The sequence below is a fragment of the Vicia villosa genome, linkage group LG5, assembly GCF_029867415.1.
Source record: "Vicia villosa cultivar HV-30 ecotype Madison, WI linkage group LG5, Vvil1.0, whole genome shotgun sequence".
Classification (NCBI taxonomy): Eukaryota; Viridiplantae; Streptophyta; class Magnoliopsida; order Fabales; family Fabaceae; genus Vicia; species Vicia villosa.
The window spans coordinates 23428330-23453247 of NC_081184.1; the positions used below are offsets into that span (position 1 = coordinate 23428330).

Below are 24918 nucleotides of genomic sequence, written 5' to 3' on the forward strand. Positions count from 1 at the left end.
GAAGTCTACCTTTAAAGCCACACAATCTCTTTTCTCTCTTCTTTCAATATCCAACGCCTCATTGATCAAAAGAACTCTGTCTAGTATATTTCGACCGGGAACAAAGGCTAATTGATTAACCAAAACAAGATTTTCGATCACTACTTTAATTTTGGCAGCCATCAGTTTTGAGAGGATCTTATGCAAACTTCCCACTAAACATATAGGTCTGAATTCATGAAGAGCTTGGGGATTAGCAATCTTAGGAACAAGCGTAATGAAAGAAGAAGAAACAGCTTTTGTTAGCCTTGCATCCTTTTGAAAGTCTGCCACGAATTTAATAACATCCGCTTTTATAAAATCCCAACACCGCTTGTAAAACTCTAAGGAAAACCCGTCTAACCCCGTGCTTTTATTCCTATCGCAGGCCCAAACCGCTTCTTTGACTTATGCCTCAGAGAAAGGCCTCTCCAACCACTTACTATCCTCCTCACTTAGACGATTAAAGTTCACCTCAGCTGGAACACGTCTGTTTTCACTACTATCTCTAAAAAACTCTTCAAAATGACTTTTCAATTCTTCTTTCACTTCTGCCACTCCTTCTACCAAACCCCTCCTCCCCATAATCGATGTTATTGCAATCCTCCTCCTCCTCCTCCTATTCTTCAATGAATTATGAAAAAAACGAGAATTCTTGTTTCCTTCTTTAAGCCATAGTTGCCTACATTTCAGTCTTAACATACCTTCCTTTAGTCTCAAAGATTTCCAAAGCTCCCCTGTTACATTATATCTATCTTCCACCATAGAAGAAATATCTTCTTCATGGTGTTCAACAATCATTCTGTCTAGAAAATTCAGGTTATCAACCTTTTCACTAACATGTAAATTAATCCAACCAAAAATATCTCTATTCCGCTTCTTAATAATAAGTTTCATTCTCCTCAATTTTTCATATAAAAAAAAATTCCCACGCCCTTGCACTTCTAATTTTACCCATTCCTCCTTTAAGAACGGAAAAAATCCTTCATGATTGAACCAAGTATTGATGAACCTAAAGGGCTTAGGTCCCCGATCTAACTTCCCCACATTGAGCCATATATGACAGTGGTCAGAAATGTCCCTCTCTCCCACTCTTTGGTCAATAAAACTCCAATCTTCAATCATGTTATCTGATACAAGAACCCTATCAAGGTGACTCATTGTTGTTCTGTTCCCTTTGTACCACGTAAACCTTCCACCAATACAAGGAACATCCATAAGATCCATATCCTCAATAAACCTTCTAAAATCTGCCATATTCCTACTACTGTGACTTCCCCTTAACCCCATTCTTTCCCGTCTAATGACTTCATTAAAATCCCCTCCTAAGCACCATTCAATATTACCAGAAGCCAACTTTCTCTCTACTAAATTACTTCACAACGACCTCCTTTCAGCAGCTTGACATGAAGCATAGATATTAACAAGGTTATACGTCACACCCTTCCAATTAACATTAATGCCTACGTACCCTAACCCAGAAAAGCTGTAATTGAAAAAAACAGAGTCAGAAAATTTTCTCCACAGAATAGCCATACCTCCTGAAGCTCCCTGAGAATGAGAAGCAGTCCACTCCACATATTTGTTGCCCTAGAAAGAAGATGTCGTTGCATCATTGACTCACCCAGTTTCATTTCCTGAAGGAAGCAAATATCAAAATTTCCAGACTTGATAAGACAACTAACCTTTTTCCTCTTTAAAGAGCTCCCACCTCGTCTTATATTGAACGATATAATATTCACTGAGACCTATTTGATACCGCCTTCTTAGCACTCTTTCCATCTTTGTCTCTAATATCCATACCATCCACTTCCTTGATAATCATACTCTTTTCTCCCCTACTAACCACCCCCAGCTTTGAGATTGATCCCCAAAATTTCCTTCCCACTTTAGGTTGATCTCTCCTTAAAATCCTAGCATTGCACCTTAACACCTCCGTATCCGTCAACAAAATACATTAAGAATAAGATCCACTTGTAATTTCGTCGCTTCCGATGCTATCCACCTTTGTCGGTTCCATGGAATTTCTAGAGACCGCAACATTTTTAGGAAGAAAGCAAGTATAATATGAAGGATTAACATTAACCCTAACCCCGAAATCTCTGATTTTTTTTCTTCTTTTTCTTTTCTGATAGAGCTCTCTTCAAGTTACTACATTATCCATCAAAAGAGATTGGGCCTTTAATGAAATCCTGGAAAAAACTAGGCCCATTGGCTCTCAAAAAAACTTAAGGCCCTTTTAGCTTTTCCAACCTGCTGTCCGCACCACTAAGTGAAGGAGGGTCCTTACTTTGACCTTCCTTTTCACACGTTTCCCCCACATAGCTTTCCCCAAACGATTCCCCATGTTGAAGATTATTATAAAACTTCTGACTCGCATTTAATGCCTTTTGATAATCACTTTCAGAAGGTAAGACAGAAAGGTCCTTTACACTGTGCGTCTCATTTTTCTTCCTATTACAATATTCCCTCTGCTCCTTGTTAGTCCTAGGTATCACAACCGCTTCTATATCCCCTACACCTCCTTCAGTAGTCCCTTTCTCATAAATGTGATCCTCTTTATCGATACAAACCCCTTACTCGAAGCCATTACCCCCTTCACCTTCTCCCCCCTCGCCGGATCTAAACTCGCCGGAAGAGTCACTCAACACTTCCTCAACCTCAGAATTATCATTACGAGAAGGAAACTCCAATGGTGAAGAAAGTTCTTCCGTCACGTAAATTCTGAACAAAGAGTCATTTATCGAAACCGTTATAACTTCATTTATAACCGCCATACACCTAGTCCTAATTTTCAGCCTAGCAACATCCATACTGAGTTTAGAGAAGGTAATGTCATCACTGTTGATGAAAGTTCCTAATGAAGCTGAAACTGTCTTAAAGAAATCATTACTCTAAGCATGGCAAGAGATTCCTGAACATTTAACCCAAGTGATCCTCTCTAAATCTACATCTTTAGCCTCTCATCTTCTAACCTCTTTGAACCAGTTCCTCTACTAATCGCTACACTCCTCTAGGAAATCCGCAATCTCTCCTTCCATAAGATCTTCCATAAGGCACATATTTGCTCCAAGAGCAGTCACTCTTATAGAGAAAATACCCTCTTCATAGAAGATTTTCTTCATGATAAGGGTCGAACCTGGATCCTTGACCACTCCCACATATGCCTTTTCATATATATTTAACATCTCCTTTTCAACCTTAAAAGACAGATGATTCCTCAAACCACCATAACTTCTACAAAGGATCTTCCATCGGTCATCTCAAATCTCCTACTCTCACGCAAGTTATTATCCTCTTGTTTCCTTACCAGATCCACCTGTCTTTTACCCTTAGCTGAGTCACCACCTTCTTCATCAGTTCTTCCTTTCCTCTTAAATCTGGGGATATTGACAAATAACTTTCTGCCATCCAAGAACATATTATCCAGTTTGGTTGCCATCAATCTTTCGTCCTTAACGTTGAAGAACCTCGCAAAACCATACCTCCTTCCTCTTTTATCTCTCTTACTCGGTATAAAAACCTCATCTATCTCTCCCATCTTCATAAACACTTCATACACATCCTTAGCTTTGCATTTTTCATCAAACTCTGTGAAGAAGAAAGTTGACAGATTTTCATTATCCTTCTTATTACTTCTAGCTGCATCCCATTTTGCTCCCACCTGTTTTCTATATGACAATTTCTTCCAGCCCTCGCCTAACATCGTCACAAACTAGAATCAACTAAAGCTAAAACCAAGGCCCCTAACCCTAAGGCTAGGAATTTAAACCGAAGATCTTAAAGAAGTTGATCTAGTTCATGAAAGAGAAAGAGAAGAAGAGTACAGTCTAAGCTAATATAGTTGGACTTCTACTCTCAACAGTCACTGGAATTCTATGTAGAGCACAAACAGTTTCATGATTTATTAGGAATCTGGTAGAATAGTGTAATTAAAGTGAATATATGTTAGCAAATTTTATGCTAATTATGATGAGGAAAGGTTAGGGCTAAACTAGTTATGGGCAGTATGGTTGGGTAGGAAAAAAATATTATTGGTGTATTTGTTTTTTAGGACTAAAAAGTTATCAAAATTAATATATGGGGATTAAAACTACAATTAAGTCAATAATTTTTTTATAAATAACTTCAAATAAAAATTTAGTTTAAATAGATATTTTTAAAGTGTTATTTTAGATATTTTATTTTTTTATATAATTTTTTTAATATCAAAATTTCAAAAAAAAAAAAAAGACTTAAATTTAAATCTATTTCAAATAGTTTTTCATAACAATGATTTTTGAGACACGCATTTTTTTAAAAAAATTGTGATTTTGACTATATTTTAATATTCAACAATATATATTTATATTATAGAATGTCAAATTTATCTTACTATTTATAAAAATATTTTTTTAATAAATTATAATAAAGTATTTCAAATGTATCCGATAATATTCAATAAAAATATTAGTTACTTTTATGGTTCATATTTAAAAATATTCAAAAAAAATGCACCCCTAATTCTAAGGCTTTACTTTAGGAATTTATGTTACTCAAAAGATACGAAACTAGCGCACCAAATAACCTAGTATTATTTACTTATAAATATCAATTCACAAATTGTATTATATTGAATGAATGTGATTAGAAATTTCACTCTCTCTTGTTGTTTTATTCTCATCACTTCATACAAACTGTTTATGGTCAACGATCCAAAACTAAAAATTCCACAAAATACTCTTTTCTATTGAGATAAGAAACATCGAAATAAAAAAATGGGACAAATTGTTTCTCCAGCTTCTAAATTATTTCGTTTTGTTATTCCACGTCGTTATGATTCTCCATTGAATTGGGGTTATGAAAAATTGAATAATCAAGATGATAGTTTCGATCTCCAGATTCATCCTCAAGAGCTGCAATTTTCATGTAAACATGCTTCTTCAATTCAAAAATAACAAAAAATTGTTTTCTCTTCAATGTGAAATTTGTTTTTTTCAATGTGTTTGGTTTTTGCTTCATGTTATTGTTCAATTTTTTTTTTTTTCACTTTCTTTGATTTTGTGAAACAGTTGAGTTGAACAAGGAGGTATCTTGCTATTTGCAGTTGTCTAACAAGTCAGAAAATTGTGTGGCTTTCAAGGTTCTCATTATTTTTTATTATTCAATTGTGTTTCTTTTTTCACTAAATTTCTTGTGAGTTTTGCTTTTATTTGTTTATATGATTGTTTTAAATATTATTAGGTTGAATTTTTATAAAACTAATAACAATAAAAATTTATTTATTTTAATACATTGATGATAAAAATATTTATATTTCATTATCCAAAATATTTTTAGTAAAATTTAATTTGAATATTAATTGTAAAATTTTGTTTTTGGGTCTCATAATGTTAACCAACTATATAGCTGTAAATTTAATTTGGAGTAATATTAACCTTATTGTTGCAGGTTAAAACTACAAATCCAGAGAATTATTGTGTTAAGCCTATCTATGGAGTTGTGTTGCCCATGTCCACTTTTAATGTTACAGGTTTATTTCTACCTTCTTTTTGTACTCTCTCTTATTGCATATAAAAACACAAAGACATGCAAAAGAAGAAAACTCTTGTGCTTGTCTATGTCAGTTCTGAAATAATTTAAATTAAATCTCAAAAATTATTCTAGTGAAGGTTCAAGATTTAAGAATATGTCCTTATAAATCTAAGGTTCAAGATTTAAGAATATGTCCTTATAAATCTAAGGTTGTTATGATGGCAATCCTAGACACATGCCATATTAATAGCTAATCAAAAATTAACCCTAAACACATGTCATCTTTATCGCTACTCTAAGATCAACCCTAATTCTATTTTTTCTTAAATTGATTCTAGATTAATAATAATAATAATAATAATAATAATAATAATAATAATAATAATAACAATATAATCAATTATCACTATTAAACTTTTTTAATTTTGATTGAAAAATGCCAGGTCATAATATATAAAAAATATTTATGTGACTAAATTTTTAATAATAAATCATTTTATTAGTTGGTTGATCATTATTTGAATTTCTTAAGTTTTAAAATTATAAAATTCAAATATATAATTTGAAGTTATTTAACAATTTTAATAAATGTTATTATCTACATTTATTATATTATTTTTTAAATGTTAGTTTAAACAAAGATTTTAATTTTTTTTAAAATTTACACAATAACAAAGCATATTAGTTAAATCTATTTGTCTCCTTTTAAAATATTTAAAAAAATTATAAATTAATAAAATATTAACTCATAAATAACTATTTTTTAATGTTAATGATTTTTGTGTTAGATTCTTTTATATTCACTTTTATTGATTATTTGTGTCTTATTTTTTATTTTTATTTTGCAGTTTTAATACAAGCCCAAAAGGAGGCACCTCCTAACATGCAATGCTTGGATAAGTTTCTTTTTCAAAGCATAGTTGCAAAACACAAAACATATCATTCCAAAAATGGAACCACCACAAAACATATCACTTCAAAAATGGTAACCCTAAATAATCTGTTTTTTAACTAAGATTAGGAATCACATATGTAACACATTCATTATTAAATAAAATAGTCATTGTGAATTTATTTATTTATTGTTATTCAATCTTATATAGTTTGATAAAGAATCCGGCTACGAGGTTAAGGAGTGCCAATTGAGGGCTGTTTATGTTAATCCTCCTCGGCCGCGATCTCCAATTCAAGAAAGATTTTATACAGATTTGAAAGCTTCAATTGAACATGATGAACAATCTAATACTTCATTTGAGGTTACATATTATATATTTAAGTCACATATTTTTATATCTTTTTTCCTATGTTTTTTCTTTTAAATTTGTTTCTCCATTTTAATGGGGTTGTAAAACATTTACTAAATAAGACAGTTCTATCGTCAGGTACATCCTCAAGAGCTGCAATTTCCTTGTAAGCCTATAATCTTCAGCATTTTGCTTTTTCCGCTTTGTTGTGTTTGATTTCTAAATTTTCTTCCCCTTGATATTGTGAAAAAGTTGAATTGAGGAAGCAGATATCATGCTCTTTGCAATTGTCTAACAAGTCAGATAATTATGTGGCTTTCAAGGTTATTAATTTATTTATTCTTTATGTTTCTTTTATCAAACTTTTTTCGAATGCAAAATCCATGCAGTCTCTGCGCACATTCACACACTTGATATATCAATGATTTAAATTTAAAATTTATATTTTAAATTATAATTTAAAAATTAAAAATCACAATTTTTGATCATCATATCACGATTACATGATAATTGATGCATTGATTGCATGCATACATCAGTGACTCTTGTAAATTTGCATTTCGTCTTTTTATTTGAAATTTTCATTTGAAATCAAATTGATGGTGATGTTGCAGGTTAAGACTACAAATCCGAAGATGTATTGTGTTAAGCCTAATCATGATGTCGTCTTGCCTAGATCTACTTGTGATGTTAAAGGTTTTATTCTGTCTCTCACTCCCTACTTTCCTTCTTCATTCTCCCTCTTTCACAGAAAAGCACAAAGACATGCAAAGAAAAATAAATAATCATGTGCCTGTTTATATGTGAATGGTGAAATAATTTGAATTTGTAATTTTTTTATTTTTAGGTTGTTCTTAGAAAATTTTAGTTTGTTCTAGTTCTGCAATTCAACAGTACTATTTTACAGCATTATCTATTAAGTAGTTTTATATTAAAACAAAAATTTATTAGACAAAGCTTCAATTAGTCTTTGGATTACAACATTCAACAAATAATGTGTATAATAACAATAATTTAAAATAAATAAGTAGATATTTTCATAACAACTCAAACGAATTTACACTTTTACTTTGTAGTTACCATGCAAGCTCAAGAAGAAACACCTCCTAACATGCAATGCAAAGATAAATTTTTAATTCAAAGCATAGTTGCAAAGACGGGAGCAACTACAGAAGATATAACTTCAGAAATGGTAACTTTGTTAACAATTTTTTTTATTATAGTGTTTAAAGAATCACAATATTGCATGTGTTACATAAGATCTATTGCATAATTTAATTGTTTTATTTTCTCATTGCATGTAGTTTAAGAAAAACTCGGGTTCTAAAATTAAAGAGTGCAAACTAAGAGTTATTTTTGTTGAACCTTCTCAACCATTAACTCCAATTCAAGAAGAATCAGATGAATATTTGTCTTCACGCTCAGATCAGGTTTTTTTTTTCATTTTATTTTTAAAATTGGTTATTGATACATTTATTAATTACAATTGCATTGTTATGAACTTTGACTAGAATACACTTACAAAATTATAAAAGGGTGTGCAAAGTGCACTATAATATAGGCTTTAAATATTGACTATTGAGTTGTGTTTCACGCAAATGCACTTATTTTAAAATTAATTGAGGAGAGAGATAATGCTATTGAGCAAAATAAAAGGCTTGAGCAAGAATTGGTATGACATTTATTTCCTTCATTTTGTTTTGAGAATGCTTAAGGTGATCTTCATTGTTATCCTATGATTTTAATTTGATATTTTTTTATTATCAAGTTTATGACCAAGTTTTCTTTCAACACTTCAAAATTGTTAAAATTGCACCATAGTGTATATTTTATTACCAATGGTTATCTGGAAAAATTATTGATTGATTGAATCTTGTCATGCTTAGGATCTTTTGAAGAGTAAGGCCAACAATGACTGTCATGTAAAGTAAGCATGTAGATGATCTTGCCATGAGAAGAGGCCAACAAAGACTAACTCAACTCATTTTTAATGTGAAATTGTTGATTTAATTGCTGGCATACACTAATCTACAACTCACTTCCATAGTATTTTTTTATATCAATTTCTTTCTTCCTTTTCTTGTTTAAATCTATTTTTATTTTTTTACTCAGTTCTGGTTTGCTGGGTTTATAATTTCATAGTATTTTTGATAACATGTTATGCTTTTTTTATTTCTAATTTCTCATTTTCTGGATTTTAATTTGATAAAAACGATAAATGTCGATGACCAAATGAGGAAGAACTTCAACAATTTTTTAAATATATTTTAAAATAAATTTTAATTTAAAAAAAATGAAAATGGATTGTATGGACTATCCGTCTCAGCATCATAATGGTCATTTAAGTCTATTTTATGAATGATTTCCAGTTATCCATAATTGTAAGGAAAAAAAATTAAGATCGAGAAAGCATCCAACTCCTTGGAAATAAATCACTTACAAATCTAAATCTATGATATTCCGTTAGAAGTAGAGCATTGCTATACTTACACTAAAATTTCTACACCATGCACATACACCATAAAATATACAACAAGGTATTTGTTGATTTGTGTTGAAAAAAAAGTAAACATTGATTATAAAAAATAACTAGTAAGAAACTCGTGCTATCGCACAAGTCACGTCGGAATTCATATTATACGTCTTTCACTCTCTCAGTTATCAAATTTACATTTATTTATTTAGTTGGTTAACATTTATGTAGTTACAAACATAATAAGTGGCTTGAACCTGTGTGCCTATTTATTAAAAACATTCTAACTGATTCCCGTTTATCAAAAAAATTGTATCAAAATTTTTCGTTTTTAAAAATATTTGTAACTTATTCCCATTTATAAAAATTATTGTAACTTAATTTCGTTTATAAAAATAATTATACCAACTTGTAAACTTGTTCCGTTTATTAGTGCCCTGGACACGTGTGATTATTTATAAAGTTATTTTTAACTTATTTATGTTAAAAACAATTGCATCAATAATTGAATTTTATTTGTTTATAAAAATAATTGTAACTTATTTCCGTTTAGACAAATAATTATATCAACATGTATATTTTTTCCCCCTTATAAGTGCTTTGAACCCATGTGACCATTTATAAAAATATTTCTAAATTACTCATTTTAAAAACAATTGTATAAATGGTTGAGTTTTATCATATATATATATATATATATATATATATATAGGGGACGACTCAAGTGAGAACACTTGGTTATTATGAGAAATGAGAACAATGAATCACGACCATTAAATTTTGATTTTGTTGATTTTAATGGACTGGATTGGTTTCTCTGTCTATGATCCTTAATATTTATTTTAAATTAATATAAAAAGAGAAACCAATCCAGTCTATTAAAATCAACAAAATCAAAATTTAATGATCGTGATTCATTGTTCTCATTTCTCATAATAACCAAGTGTATATATATATATATATATATATATATATATATATATATATATATATATATATATATATATATAGGGGACGACTCAAGTGAGAACACTTGGTTATTATGAGAAATGAGAACAATGAATCACGACCATTAAATTTTGATTTTGTTGATTTTAATGGACTGGATTGGTTTCTCTTTCTATGATCCTTAATATTTATTTTAAATTAATATAAAAAGAGAAACCAATCCAGTCTATTAAAATCAACAAAATCAAAATTTAATGATCGTGATTCATTGTTCTCATTTCTCATAATAACCAAGTGTTCTCACTTGAGTCGTCCCCATATATATATATATATATATATATATATATATATATATATATATATATATATATATATATATATATATATATATATATATATATATATATATATATATATATATATATATATATATATATATAAAACTTATTTCCATTTTAAATATAATTGTAAAACTAAATATTTGTCATATCATCATAAATTTATTTATTCAATAGTGATAAATATATGTCTCATATTTAATTATGTTTATAAATAGTTATTGCCTATTAGTGATTAAAATGAAATTTATTATACAAAATAATTATCGTCTATCAGTAATAAATATTGTTGTCAAATAAAACAAAGATTTTAACTAATTAAAATAAATATTATATAGAAGAAAAAAAGACAAACTTAGTCACTTATATTTTTCATTATTATTTTTTTATATTATAAAGATAGAATTCAAATTTCATATTTCATTAAAATAAAATGTTATAATAATCATAAGTGAATTTATTAATTAATTTAAAAACTTATGAATAAGATAATAAATTGATTTAAATTACTATAAATAAAATGTAACAGTAAATTTGATTTATACTTTATGTTATTTCAAGTATATTTTTCTTTTACCAATAAAATGTAACAATAAATTTTTTATTTATTTATTTAGAATCACTCTAAGGTCATACCATTTTTTAAATTATTCATTTTTTAATTTTAACCTTAGTATGTGTTTTTAGAATATAGTATTTGAATATTTCAATTATTTATTTTTAATTTATCATAAAATGATTTTTTTAATTCTAAATTATAAGATAAATTTGACTTTTCTTTTGTATTTTGGTTATTGTTTGAATTGAGAAACATTTTTCAAATTTTAGTCACTTATTATTTTAATTTGTGAATAGATTTATCTATTGAGAAATTATAATTAATATTGGAGAATAATAGTTTTAATAATACATTCAGGTTTGCTTTAATATAAATTTATTATAGATAATAAAAAATTACAATATTAAATAATAATATAATATTGAAAAAGTTTGTTGGAGGAAACTCTTTTTCAATAATCTTGCTCGGCCCTGTGCACAGTTTGTATGGCTGACTTGTAACTGTAGGCTAGCTAATGAAGATAGAATGAAAAAATTTGGTATGCTGGCAGATGAAGATTGCGTTTTTTTGCTCCCAAGAGGAATCTCATAACCATTTATTTTTTGGTTGCAATACGATGAAAATTATCTGGCAAGACGTTCTCTGTTGGCTTTAAGTTTAGCACAATCCCGAAGAATGGCATGATGAGCTTAGTTGGATCATCCAACAACATAGAGGTAAAGGGTGGAGAGGTGCGTTGTTGAAGTGCACTGTCACAGAAACAATTTATTATACTTGAAAATACAGGAATGATAGGGTGTTTGGAAAGGATGTACATACTAAAGATATAGCGGGTATGATAATCGATACGGTGATCTATAGAGTTTGGGCTAACAAGAATATAGGAAGAATCTTGCAGGCCTTATGCTGTAGTTTCTTTGTTGCTCTTGTTCTGTTTTGTTGTCTCTTGTCTTTATGATCATAGGGCTGGATCAGTAGAGATCGCCTTTGTAATTATCTTGTTTTTTGAATTAATCAAATCTTTATCGGTTTAAATAATAATATAATATTTATTATTCTAGATGTTAGTAGGGAAAGAAATAAATAATTAGATCTAAGAATGTCGAAAAATTAATTATAATATTAATTAATAATTTAACATTTATTATTGTAGATATTAGTAGAAAAATCACAAATTAGATCTAAAAATATCAAAAGAGAGAACGAAAGAAAAGAGAGAGTCGATTCATTTTTTATTAATTAATAAGTTTTTCTTCTTAATAACATTTAATTATTTCTTCTTTATTTTAATTTATTTAATTTGACAATTTATTAATTGTTTTTTTTTTTGCTATTTGCACCGGTGTCGACCCACCACAGGAGGGCCACTAATCCGGCTCGTGCGGAGAGGCATGCGCACTGGCCAAGCAAGATTGTTTCGCCTGGGAATCGAACTCGATATTCCCCGAGTACGTCCTTGGACGGGGCTCCTTGCCAATGGAGCTCAACCGCTTAGTTAATTGTTGTATTGTGAGTTGTGTACCATAAATGTGATGTATTGTAAATAGTTTAGAGCGGCTCAATAAATGTCAAAATAATTTGAATTTGAAAAAATAAATTAAATGGTGGCTCAATAAATTTATATTTAAATCAAATATATATAATAAAGATAGAAGATATTCAATATTAGGATTCTAAACGATAAATACGAAAAGGAAATTAAAAGTCAATTATTAAAAATAATTTGCATTATCATGCAACATTTATGTCATGAATTCTATCCAAAAAATTCAATGCGTGGAAATATATATATATATATATATATATATATATATATATATATATATATATATATATATATATATATATATATATATATATATATATATATATATATATATATATACTATTTAATTAGGATCATGAATAAAAATTTATGAGATTATAATATGGTTTACAAATTCAATGTCTTGTGCATTATTTTAGAGTTGGATTAAATATTAAGGTATTTTGTGCTGATGTTGAGTTTGTTACAATATCTTACGTACAATTTTGCTTCCTAATTCGTGCTGTATACAAAAATTGTGAAAATGAAATCTTATTTACTAACTTATATTTAATAACTTACATATATATCTCATCAATTCAGAATATATTTGCAAGTAAAAAACTAAAAAAAAGAGACTAAAATAAATAAATAACATGATAGTCAAAACACATTTTAGACAACAAAATAACGTAAATGATAAAGATTCGAAAGCCTACTTTTACCAAAAAAAAAAATTGCTTGATAGAGAAGTAAAACAAAAATTGATAAAATCTTTTTCCCTATAAATCACTTCAAAATTGGGTCCTCCATTCCCCACTATAACATGATCACCTTCAGAGAACCTTAAAAATCATGTTTCAAGAAACATAAGTTGAAAAAATAATTGAACATCATTCTAAATGATTATAAAAATAAACTTTACATAAGCATTTATGATTAATTGAGAGATTGAAACAATTGTTGCATGTGCTTCCCAGAAAAAGATACACTGTCAAAAGTTCTTAACTTCATTTCCTTTCTCTTAATACAATATGGACCAACACATGAAACACTTGAAGCAATAAGAAATAAGAAAAATAATGTACCCTTGATTACTTAACGACCCATAAAGGTGAACAAAGATAATTATAAACATAAGACAATAAACATCATACAAAAGGCCCTAACCTAGAGGATATCTCAACTTACCTTGTATCCATTATTTTTTTAAATAAGTAATGGAATTAAAGGGAGCAAAAGGGATGCTCCGTCCCGATACAAGGAGGAAAGCTTCTACCTCAAAACAAAGAAGAGGAAGAATATTCCAATAATAAAAACTACAAAGATTCACTCTCTTATGAGAGGCACATAACCACCTCCATGAGTATAGAACAATCTCCGACATGCACTTGGTAAAGCTAAAATCTTCCTCTTTAAAGATCACCGCATTACGCTTTAACCAAATAGTCCAAACCGTAGCAAGCCAAACAATACCCACAATCATTCGCTTATTTAAGCAAGGAACCTTCCCGTAATTATAAAAAAAGCCCCAAACTCCTCAAGAGACAAAAGTTCGGATAAATCAAACCACATAAACACCCTTCTTCAAATGCGAATAGAAATATTACACAAAAAGAAAAGATGAGATAAGGTTTCCTCCTCCGAAGAGCACAAAGCACATAAGGAATCAATTCCTTCCACCAAAGCACCCATTCTCACCAATTGATCCCTAGTGGCTATTCTATTGAGTAAAAATCTCCAACCAAAAAAAAATTTTTTTGAAGGAACTTTGCATTTCCAAAGATAGTTTAAGGCCATTACCTTATTACTTTCCAATGGAGGGCCAGATAAAGAAGCCTTAAAAAGATGGTAGCAAGATTTAACAGAAAAGCACCCGTTAGTAGACAAAGCCCACGAGAAGCTATCCTCGCAATTCTCCCTAACCGGTACGCAATTAAGGACATCCAGCAGAGATTTCAACGAATTTGTCAGCTGTTGGCCGGAAGCTAGAACAGCTTCTGCAATGCTTCCAGCATCAACCAAACCGCAAACAATAGCAGCAGGCGCTGCCCACTGGTTCGACCGCCCGGAGTTTTGCATTCCCATAGCTGAAGCGGCCGCAGCACTCCCCTCTCCGAACCATCTTGAAAAATTCCAGCACCAAACTCCTTCAACAAAAGCCCCTGCAAGATCTATAGGATCCAAAAAAATTTCAGCCAAAGAGAAAAGATTAGGAAAAGATTCCATCAGAGATTTTTGACCCGCCCATGTCGCGTACCACAACGGTAAAGAGGCTCCGTTGCCAATTTTACATTTAATAGCACTCGTAAAATGGTCGAAAATAAGCTTCTCGTAATTATCCGAAACAATTAAATCTCTCCACCAATGAGACTCCTTCGTATTGCCATATCTAGCTTCTAACAAATCTTGCCACACCGCCTCCTTTTCCGTTAGAATACGCCACTTCCATTTACTTAGTGTTCTGGACTGGGCCGAGCAGGCCCAGCTCTTCCTTCTAGCCGAGCAGGCCCAAAGCAATTGGGCCCATTTACTTGGTAGCCGTTACGGATTGCCCAAGCGCGAAGACCACGCGTCACGCTTCAGCGAAGGATCCGGTCAACCTCTTCCAAATCCTACGCCACGCTCATCCAGGACGTGAGTCACCTGCTGACTCAGCCCTAGCACAGGGGTGTTCCGGCAGTTTCCTAGCACGTGGGCCTCCAACTGGATTTGGTCCAATTAGGAAACCTTGGCCCAGCGCTGGTAGCTACTGACTTTATTCTCTGATAGCTACTGACTTTAGCATCGGAGGTCCTTGCAGGTACCCCCCATCTTGCTCTTCAAGCCAGATTCTGCCGCCTTGACGATTCTTCTGATCAGGTACGATCAGTGGCGCCGTCTGTGGGAATCTTGCTCCCCCTTCTTTAACAAACAAAGATCAAAGCTAATCCATTCACAATCGTCATGGCTGACAACAACAACAATATTCCAAACCCTGATCCCTTCCTCCTGCAACAGCTAATCGAGGAGTCCACCCGCGAGGGGACAAATCGTCGCCGGCGGGAAGGACAACAGCATACTCCTGCCGGGCAGAGAAGGCCGAGGCATGAAACCTCACAACCCAAGAGGCAGCAAATCCAGAGCATCCAGCAGATACAGAGCCTCCAACAAGTTCAGAACGTCGAACAAGTTCCACCAGAGGGACACGTTCAGAACGGGGAAGACGAGCAGGCTCAACCCCAGAATGGACTTGAACAGCCCCAGAATGAGAACGAGACTGACACCAGAGACGGACATGTTGCCTCCTCGTTCACCCACACCTCTGACAGGCGAAGAATCCGTAGCGAAGACGAGGAAGAGCAGGTCAATATCCCCGAGGGCGCTGACCCTACAACCGTCCTCCTACTCAAAGAGCTGCAAAGAACCAACCGTCTCATCCGCCTTCAGGGTGACCGCATCCACGAGCTGGAAAGGAAGTGACGATACTGTTCCCCCCCCCACGGAGGCACTATCGATTGCGGTCCTATTCTTCCTCGCGCTCACCACCGAGGAGACATCGCAGACGCTCCCCGTCTTCTTCCCGCTCGCCGGCCAGGAGGAACCGTCGCCAGAGGTCGTATTCCCGCTCTCCACCAAGAAAGAGCAGGAAAAATCAGAGACCTGAAACCACTGAAGCTAGGAGCCTCTCACCCGAGCAGGACCGCCGAGGCCCCTCCAAGGCTGTGTTGAAACCCCACGAGCATTCTCCTCCAAGGGACAACCGCAAAGTTTCAGGCAAAACACAGACAAAGCCCAGGCGAGGCAGACACTCAACCTCCCCTGGACCAAGCGACGAGGAAGATTTCCGCAGTCCCTTGTCCGAAGACATCCGAAGAGTTTGTCTTCCACGAGGAATGGAAAAACCACCCGTCTTGGACCAATACGATGGAACCACTGACCCCGATGACCATATTCGGAGTATCGAAGCTGTCATGGACTATCACGTCGTCCGGGGATCCATCAAATGCCGCATCTTTCCGACCACCCTCAGGAAAGGAGCGATGACATGGTACAGGAATCTTCCTCCCAACTCCATCCACTCCTGGACCGAGCTCAAAGAGCTCTTTCTGAGCCATTTCATAGCATCCCGTCGGTAACCAAAATCAGAGGCAAACCTCGAAGCAGTAATCCAAGGAACCCATGAACCTCTCCGAGACTACCTCGACAGGTTCAACAAAGAAGCCGTCCAAGTACAGACGACAGATTACATGAAGAGGTACCTCCTAGAGCGAGGGCTGCTCCCCGGAAGTGACTTCAAGAAGGCCATCAAAATCGAGAAGGTGCACACCATGAACGCCCCCCTCCACAAAGCTCAAGCCTTCATCGCTTTCGAAGAGGGAGAGGCTGCTGCCATTAAGGCCTCGCGAGGCAATGATGCTGCTCGCAGTTCGAACTACGAAAACTCAGGTTCGAGACGGGGGCATGAAAAAAGGAAAGACGACAGATCCCACGACACCAAAGAGCGTCGAGGACCAGCTGGTCGCTTCAACGACCACACCCCTCTGAATGCTTCACGGGAGAAAATCTTGGCCGAATGCAAAAGCACCGACTTCAAGAATTCCAGCATCAGGCCCCCGAAGTCAAACCCTGCAAGGCCAGTAACTGACAAATCCAAGTACTGCAAGTACCACAAGAGTCACGGGCATCTAACCGAGGAATGCATTCATCTTAAGGATGCCATTGAGACACTGATCAAGGAAGGACGCCTTTCGAAATACACTAAGAAAGGGGAAGCTTCCCGGAGGGACGACCAACGTAACTCTGACGAGGGCAACTCACCAGATAACAGGCCTCTGCAAATAGCCCTGTCCGTCACCCGTCCTGAAGACTTCATGCCTTCGGTCGGAATAACTACCGCATTTAGCGAGTGAGAAAGATTCCCGACCGCCATGGTCGTCTCAAATGGCGGGGATCCCGGTTCTCTCACCATCAGCTCGGTGAAGAGAAAGTTCGATGAGTTGCTCAACGCCAACGCAGACCTCGGCCCTACTCTAAGGAAGTTCAGAGGAAAATCAGAGCCAATCACCTTCTACTTGGAAGAGCTGCCCGGCGGAGCCCCGAACGCCACAATTCACCTACTCGTCCGGGCTAGAATGGCAAACTTTGACGTCCGACGAGTCCTAGTCGACGAAGGCAGCTCGGTCGACATCATGTACTCTCACCTCTTCCGGACACTCCAGCTGGACGACTCACACCTCACTCCTTATGTGGGTTCTGACCTCCAAGGCTTCAACGGAGCCACAACCAAACCTTGGGGTTACGTCGAGCCGATAGTCACCTTCGGGGAAGGGGAAGCCTCTAGACAAGTCAAAACTAGATTCTTGGTGATCGACTGCAAGACCCTATACAACTGCATTATCGGACGCCCCACTCTGGCAGAGCTCACCGCCGTGCCCTCGACTGTGCACCTAAAGATGAAATTTTACACGAGAACAGGAAGAGTGGCCACCATCAACGCCGACATTGAAGCCGCCAGAAGAATCTTCGAGAAAGAGGAGGCTGCCGAGAAAGCTGTAAAAGACCTCTTAGAGGCAAATTTTATTTCCGAGGCCAAAGATTCAACTTGGCTCTCAAACGTTGTACTAGTTAAAAAATCTAATGGAAAATGGAGAATGTGCGTTGATTACACTGATGTTAACCGGGCATGCCCCAAAGATGCTTATCCGTTACCTAACATTGATAGGCTGGTCGACAACTCAGCCGACTATAAATTATTGTCTTTTATGGATGCTTATTCAGGTTACAACCAGATCCCCATGGCGAGGAGCGACAGACAGTGCACGGCGTTCATGACCGAGTCGGGCAACTATTTCTACAACGTAATGCCCTTCGGACTCAAAAATGCCGGAGCCACTTACCAACGGATGATGAACAGGGTGTTCCGAGGAGAGATCGACGATACTCTCGAGGTATACATGGACGACATGGTCGTCAAATCTCGAAAAGACTCCGATCACACCACCCATCTCGAGCGGGTATTCGAGCAGGCAAGATCCTGCAAGATGCGCTTCAACCCGGAAAAATGCACCTTCGGCGTCCGAGCAGGCAAATTCCTCGGTTTCTATTCGACCGAACGAGGAATAGAAGCCAACCCGGATAAATGCCGAGCATTCTCGGAACTCCCCACTCCTAACAATAAAAAATCCATCCAAGTCTTAAACGGGATGCTCACGGTGCTATCCCGTTTCGTCGCCAAATCCGCCCAACACGCTCTTCCATTCTATAAGTTATTACGAAAAGAAGCGACCTTCGAATGGTCCGAGGAATGCGAGCAAGCACTATCCCACCTCAAGCAAGTGCTCTCCAAACCACCCGTCCTCTCTCGACCCGATGACAACGAGCCCTTATATCTTTACCTGGCCGTCTCAAACAAGGCAGTCAGCGCGGCTTTGATCCGAGAGATTGAAGACGGGCAGAAACCCATATACTTCACCAGCAAAGCCCTACAAGGACCCGAGGTGCGATACCAGCAGATCGAGAAAGTCGCCCTGGCCCTGGTGACAGCATCCAGAAGGCTGAGATACTACTTCCTTGCCCATACCATCGTCGTTCGAACAGATCAACCTATCAAGCAACTCCTCAGTCGACCGGACATGGCCGGGAGAATGCTAAGGTGGTCCCTCGAGCTTTCCGAGTTCGAAATACAATACGAAAGCAGGAGGGCACTGAAGGTTCAGGCGCTAGCAGATTTTGTAGCTGAAATGACCTCGATCGCCAACTCCCCGGCCCTCGCTGAGAATAAGTGGACCATCTACGTAGATGGCGCCTCAAGCAGCTCGGGAAGCGGGGCCGGCATTATCTTTGAAAACGACGAGGGACTCATCATCGAGGTTTCCTTGGTTCTCTCTTTCAACACGTCGAACAACCAAGCCGAGTACGAAGCTTTCCTAGCAGGCCAACGACTCGCAGAGGATGTAGGCGCTCGGGAGGTTAAGATTTACACTGACTCCCAACTCGTTGCATCCCAGATCAGCGGCGACTACCAAGCCAAGAACGACGTGCTTGCCGAGTACCTCACGCTCGTCAAAGATAAGATGAAAAAATTCGCTAAGGCAGAAGTAGAGCATATCCCCCGAGAGCACAACTCACGAGCCGACGTATTATCCAAACTCGCGAGCACAAGAAAGAAAGGCGGGAACAAGTCGGTGATCCAGAAAATCCTATCAAGGCCGAACGTGGACAAGGGCGCGCAACCCCTACCTGTGCTCGCCATCGGCGACGACAACTGCTGGATGACCCCGGTGTACAACTTTCTCACAAAAGACGAACTCCCAACTAGGGATGGAAATAGGCCAGGCCGATAACAGGGGCCTACAGGCTAGCCTATATAGGCTCAGACCAGGCCACACATTATTTTTAAATAGAAAAGGCCTAGGCTTTTTAATAAGCCTATTTAGTTAAAAAGGCTAGGCCTCAGGCCCTAAAAGAAGCCTTTTAAGCCTATCAGGCCGGCCTATTTAAATAAATATGAATACTTTTTTTATTATCATTATGTTATGTTTTATACTTTGAATTAAAATACATAAATAAAATTTGGTTATCTTGAAGAACTTGTAAAAATAAGATGAAAACATCTGATGAACATTGTTTTCATAAGTTCTCTTAAACAATTAACCTTGTAAAAATTATGCTAAGAGGTAAGTTAAAATAAGTCAATGCAAACAAATTTTTAGTCTCTTGATCTTTTAGTTAGTTAGTCTATTTAAAAATTATTTTAATTGCTTATATACATATGTCTAAAACAAATAGGCTTTTATATAGGCTAACAGGCTAACCAGACCTTCGAAAAGGCCAGGCTCAGGCCTAAAAAATAAGCCTACGACAGGCCACAGGCTAGGCTTAGGCTTCTATTTTTTTGACAGGCCAGGCTTAGGCTTGGCAAAGCCTAGCTCGGCCCAGCCTATTTCCACCCCTACTCCCAACCGACGCAAAAGAGGCTTCAACAATCAAAAGACGAGCCTGCTCGTACACCATCGTCGAGAACAAACTATACCGACGAGGTTTCTCCATTCCTCTCCTCAAATGTGTCGACGCCTCGCAAGCACTCGAGATTCTCCAAGAGCTCCACGAGGGGATTAGCGGTCAACACCTCGGCGGCCGGTCACTCGCGAGAAATGCCCTTAGGGCCGGGTATTACTGGCCGACCATGCAGCAGGACGCAAAGGAGCACGTCCAGAAGTGCGACAAATGTCAGCGCCACGCCAACATGCACTTAGCTCCCCCGAACGAGCTTAAATCTTTATCCTTACCCTGGCCCTTCTCCACATGGGGAATGGACCTCCTCGGACCCTTCCCGATCGGTTCATATCAAAATAAATACCTGGTAGTCGCCGTCGACTACTTCACCAAATGGATAGAAGCCGAAGCGCTCGCCAAGATCACGTCCCAAAACGTGCTCCGTTTCTATAAACAGAACATACTCGCTCGGTTCGGGGTGCCGCAGGCGATTATAACCGACAATGGCACCCAATTCACCGACAGAAAGTTCCAAGAGTTCGTAGCCAAACTCGGGACGAAACACCACTTCACTTCGGTCGAACACCCCCAAACGAATGGGAAAGCTGAAGCTGCCAACCGGGTAATCCTCCGAGGACTGAAGAGGAGGTTGGGCGAGGCAAAGAAAGCTTGGGTCGAAGAACTACACAGTGTACTTTGGGCGTACAGGACGACCCCCCATTCAAGCACAGGCGAAACACCGTTCAGGTTAACTTACGGCACCGAAGCCGTGATCCCAGTGGAAATCCGAGAGCCATCTCGTCGGACCGAGTCGCCTCTCGAGGAAGAGCTCAACGACGAAGCTATGAGGGAAGAACTCGACATGGTCGAGGAAATCCGAGCATGGTCTTCCCCCCGAGAAGCAAAGTTGAAACAACAGATAGCTTTACGCCACAACGCCAAAGTTATCAAGCACGAATTCGAAGTTGGTGCCCTAGTGCTCCGCAGAAACATGAAAGACTCCCGCGAGGGCAAACTAGCCCCGAACTGGGAAGGCCCATACCGAGTTTACGATAAAACCGAAAACGACACCTATTATCTCGAGAACCTTCTCGGCGAAAAACTTGCCCGGCCTTGGAACGCTGAAAAACTCAGACGCTATTACAGTTAGGTACGACCTAACAACCCCCGGCCGCCCGTACCGAACACGAGGGAAAACCGGACACGGACTCGCGTCATGGTACAGACGCGATTGCTCCACGACAACAACAGTTGGAACTCTCTACTAGAAGGCAAGGCCAACTACACGGCGGGCCTTACGATTAGACCCACCGCGGCAGTACCTGCACGGCAGAACCCCAGCTCGCGATGGGACCGTTCACGCCGCGAGCACTTGGCCCCAACCACGGACTCGTGCCCGCTAATAGCGCACACCTGCTTTGCGCAACCGGACCGTACACCACACGCCCGGGCAATAAACCTCGGTCGAGCACAAAAAATAAACGACAAATGAACATTTAATCAAAGCATGAAATGCGAAATAGAATTAAAAACCGACCAAACTGGCCGGAGATATCCAAATATTACAAAGATTAAGGGCACGCAGACCCCAAATAATTATCCGGGCATAGCCCAACTAACTACTTCGGCACGCAGGCCACAAATGCACCGGCACGCAGGCCAGAAAAGGAAAAGAAACTGATCAAACGTCGACGTCATCCTCCTCAGCACCGTTGTCTTCACCCGGAACATCCTGCTCGTCCTCCCAGTCCTCAAACATGGGATTTGATTCGATCCGCCCGTCCACGACTTTGTTGTAAGGACCAATTCCCTTCGTCACCAAGCACGGGTTGAGAACTTTCAGTTGATCCACCGCGGCCCTGAATCCAACCCCCAAGGTAGCAACGCAGTTGACCTCCAGCTCCCTCACCTTACCCAGAAGCTGAGAGCGAGTCACCAAAACCTTCTCGTCTTCATCTTCCTTGGCGTCAGGGAGGTGAGACTTCTCCAGTTTGGCAACTCGATCGCGCAGCCTTTTCTCTTCGGCTTCCAAGGCCCTGACTCTGTCCCGCGCCTTGCAGAGATCTTCAACAATGCCGTTTTGGATCTCATACTTATCCTTATAATTCTCAAACTCGTGCTCCAGCTTGTCATATTTAGTCTGCAGAGCATCGTAATCCTTCTGAGGACAGACCCTTTGAGCATTGAGGGCCAAGGCCAAGGCGGCCACCCTCATCATCCCCTCGAGATCCTCAGACAAGTCCTTGTCCCGAGACACCCGGTGCCGCCTAACTATGTGCCTAACCTCCTCGCGCTCGAGCAGCACATTCTTCTTCGAGAAGAGTCCCATGTGCAAAGTACAAGAGGGCAGCACTATGTCGTCATCAAAGGGGTTGTCGTTGATGAGAGGACGAACTTCTGGAGTCCCTTCGTTCTTTTGTTTATTCCCGGCCGGGGAATCACCCGAAGTCGTCCCAACCGACGAAGGGGAGCCACCATCACGAGCGCCCGCAGCGGCCGCCTTGACTTCCTCGACCCGTGTCCGCTTCACGGCCACCTTGGTAGCCGCTTTGTTCTTTGACCTCATCTTCACGACTTTATCATGCAAGTCGGCCATTTGCCCTACAAAACAAAAGGAGTTAGTATCGGAGAGGTATTATTCGAACATGAAATAATTTCCTCACCGAGCAAGATCATCGCATCTCCGTAACCCCCGCACCCGAGGATAGCTTTGGTATTGATATATCGAGGCTCCATCGTGGGACCCCCGTCCTCGTCGAAAAAGGGATCCCCGTTGGGGTAGGTGCATACAGCCGGCCTAAACCCATCTACGAAGGAGGCGAGCCGTTGATACCCCGCTGTGTCACGCTCCTTAAGGTCCTCGTCTCGGAAAATATAGTAGTCAGTCCCATGCTCGAAGTGATCATATTGCCACTCCAACGGGAACCGAGCAGCTGGACCCACCTTTTTCACTCTGTCCTGAGTATACTCTCGGATTTCAAACAAATGATCCTCGGCCTCAGGAGTGAGAGGCTTAACCATAAATTATCGACCCTTGAAATGCTTGATGGAGTCCTGGTAAATGGCGAACAGCTTCTTCGACTGCTTGAAGGACACCCAACTCCATTTGCCATCCGAGTCACGCAACCTCTGCAGATGAAACACTCTGAAAAATAGGGGCAGAGTTGCCTCGACCTCCAAAAATCCGCACATGATTTCAAAAGCCCTTAGAAACGCAAAGGCGTTAGGGTGGAGCTGGGACGGACACAAACGCAGCTACCCGAAAACGCTCCGCTGTAGATGCGTGAAAGGGAGCCTGAGCCCGACCTCCTTGAAGACGAACACATACATAGCGAAGCGAGGACCAGGGAATTGCGAGCAGATCCTCTGATGAGACTTAGGCACAAAGGCACCCCAGGAAGGCTCCTCGTTCGAATCAAGATCCTCGAGGACATTAAAGGCCTCCTTAGGATGTGTCGAGAAGCGCGACGCGGTCGTCCTCGGAGCGACGGCCACCCATTCCTCAAGCTCCCTCGGGGAGGTCTCAATGGCTGGAACTCCCTCATCCTGCGAGCAACCAATAGCTTCGTCCCCGTCGGATATGTCGAAGACGACGTCGTCCTTGTTTTTGTCAGCCATTTACCTGAAAAGCAGAGGAAACAGTGAATTCGACTTGTCAAATCCACCCTTCCACCGCAAGTCAAGTGAAAGGGCGAGGAGAGAGGACGAGGAAAGACTCCTGCCTGCGACCAACGTCCACGACGCACCCTCCTAGGTCCATCAGATCCGACCAACTACCATCGAACTACATTAGAAAAAGGTGCTCGCGAGATAGGGTGACCACCCCTAACGATGGTCAGCAAACACATGCCCTAATCGAGACACGCAACCTCTTTTGCTCGTCGCATTTAAACTCTCCCCTTCTAATTCAAAGGATGGATATCCTATTCAACTGCCCTCGCTCGGCCTATTCATGTTTCACTCAGCAAACACATATGAAAGAATAACAATTTCCTAAATCTACTCGGCACACTCATCAACCTTGCTCGCTGTACTCTTAAATCTTGCTCGCTACACTCAAACTAGAACATAAATCTTAAATAGATATAAAGGAGAAGACGGGGAACTTACTTGAGAGAGCGGAGGAGAGATGCACGAGAAGAAGAAGAGAGCTGTGAGCGAGTCTTGAAAGTTTTTAAAATGCTAAGTAACAAATGAATGACCCTCTCACTCTTTATATAGAGGAAGGAGACCAAAGGGTGTCATGATGGCCTAGGCAGCCTAGGAGGCGCAATCATTGCCTACACCCCCAAGGCGGCTCTAAGCATGGGAAAACGCCAAGT

The 24918-nt window shown here is 38.4% G+C and overlaps 1 protein-coding gene and 1 pseudogene across 1 annotated transcript; one reads left to right on the plus strand and one right to left on the minus strand.

Annotated features, from left to right (window-relative positions):
* Positions 1-3238: 3238 nt before the first annotated feature.
* Positions 3239-3724, minus strand: LOC131604365 (uncharacterized). Its single transcript, XM_058876810.1, has one exon. The coding sequence runs from the start codon at positions 3722-3724 to the stop codon at positions 3239-3241; it is 486 nt and encodes a 161-aa protein (XP_058732793.1).
* A 1051-nt stretch (positions 3725-4775) lies between these two features.
* Positions 4776-8454, plus strand: LOC131604366 (vesicle-associated protein 1-4-like; annotated as a pseudogene).
* The last annotated feature ends 16464 nt before the right edge of the window (positions 8455-24918 follow it).